At 71.4% G+C, this 294-nt stretch overlaps 1 protein-coding gene across 2 annotated transcripts in view; it reads left to right on the top strand.

The window, feature by feature from the left end:
* Nucleotides 1-50: 50 nt before the first annotated feature.
* SBF2 (SET binding factor 2) overlaps nt 51-294 on the top strand; it is a 499779-nt gene continuing 499535 nt past the window's right edge. The window contains exon 1 of one of the 2 annotated variants that reach the window (XM_077769129.1): nt 51-284. In XM_077769129.1, the coding sequence (XP_077625255.1) occupies nt 224-284 (61 nt within the window). In that variant the 5' untranslated portion in view covers nt 51-223. The remainder of the gene's footprint in view (nt 285-294) is intronic. The other variant, XM_077769130.1, reaches the window with a different exon arrangement.

The following is a 294-nucleotide window of genomic DNA, read 5'->3' on the forward strand; positions in this document are numbered from 1 at the left end:
CCGCTGGCCACTGGTCCGAGTGTCCGCGCGGGTGGGGGCGGGGAGGAGCAGGCGCTCGGCGCGGCGCAGGCGCACAGTGCGCCTCGGTTGTCAAACATGGCTGAAGTGCTGCCGCTGCCGCTACTGCTGCTGCAGGGAAAATGCTGAGCCCTCCTGGGCCCGGTGGGCGGCGGCGGCGAGGGCGGCGACGGGCACCTGCTTACCGGGCGCGGCGGTGGCGGCCATGGCCCGGCTGGCCGACTACTTCATCGTAGTAGGTTATGACCACGAGAAGCCAGAGAAGGGTGTGGGGCG

This window comes from Crocuta crocuta, unplaced genomic scaffold, assembly GCF_008692635.1.
Source record: "Crocuta crocuta isolate KB4526 unplaced genomic scaffold, BGI_CrCroc_1.0 scaffold255, whole genome shotgun sequence".
In the NCBI taxonomy this organism is placed as follows: Eukaryota; Metazoa; Chordata; class Mammalia; order Carnivora; family Hyaenidae; genus Crocuta; species Crocuta crocuta.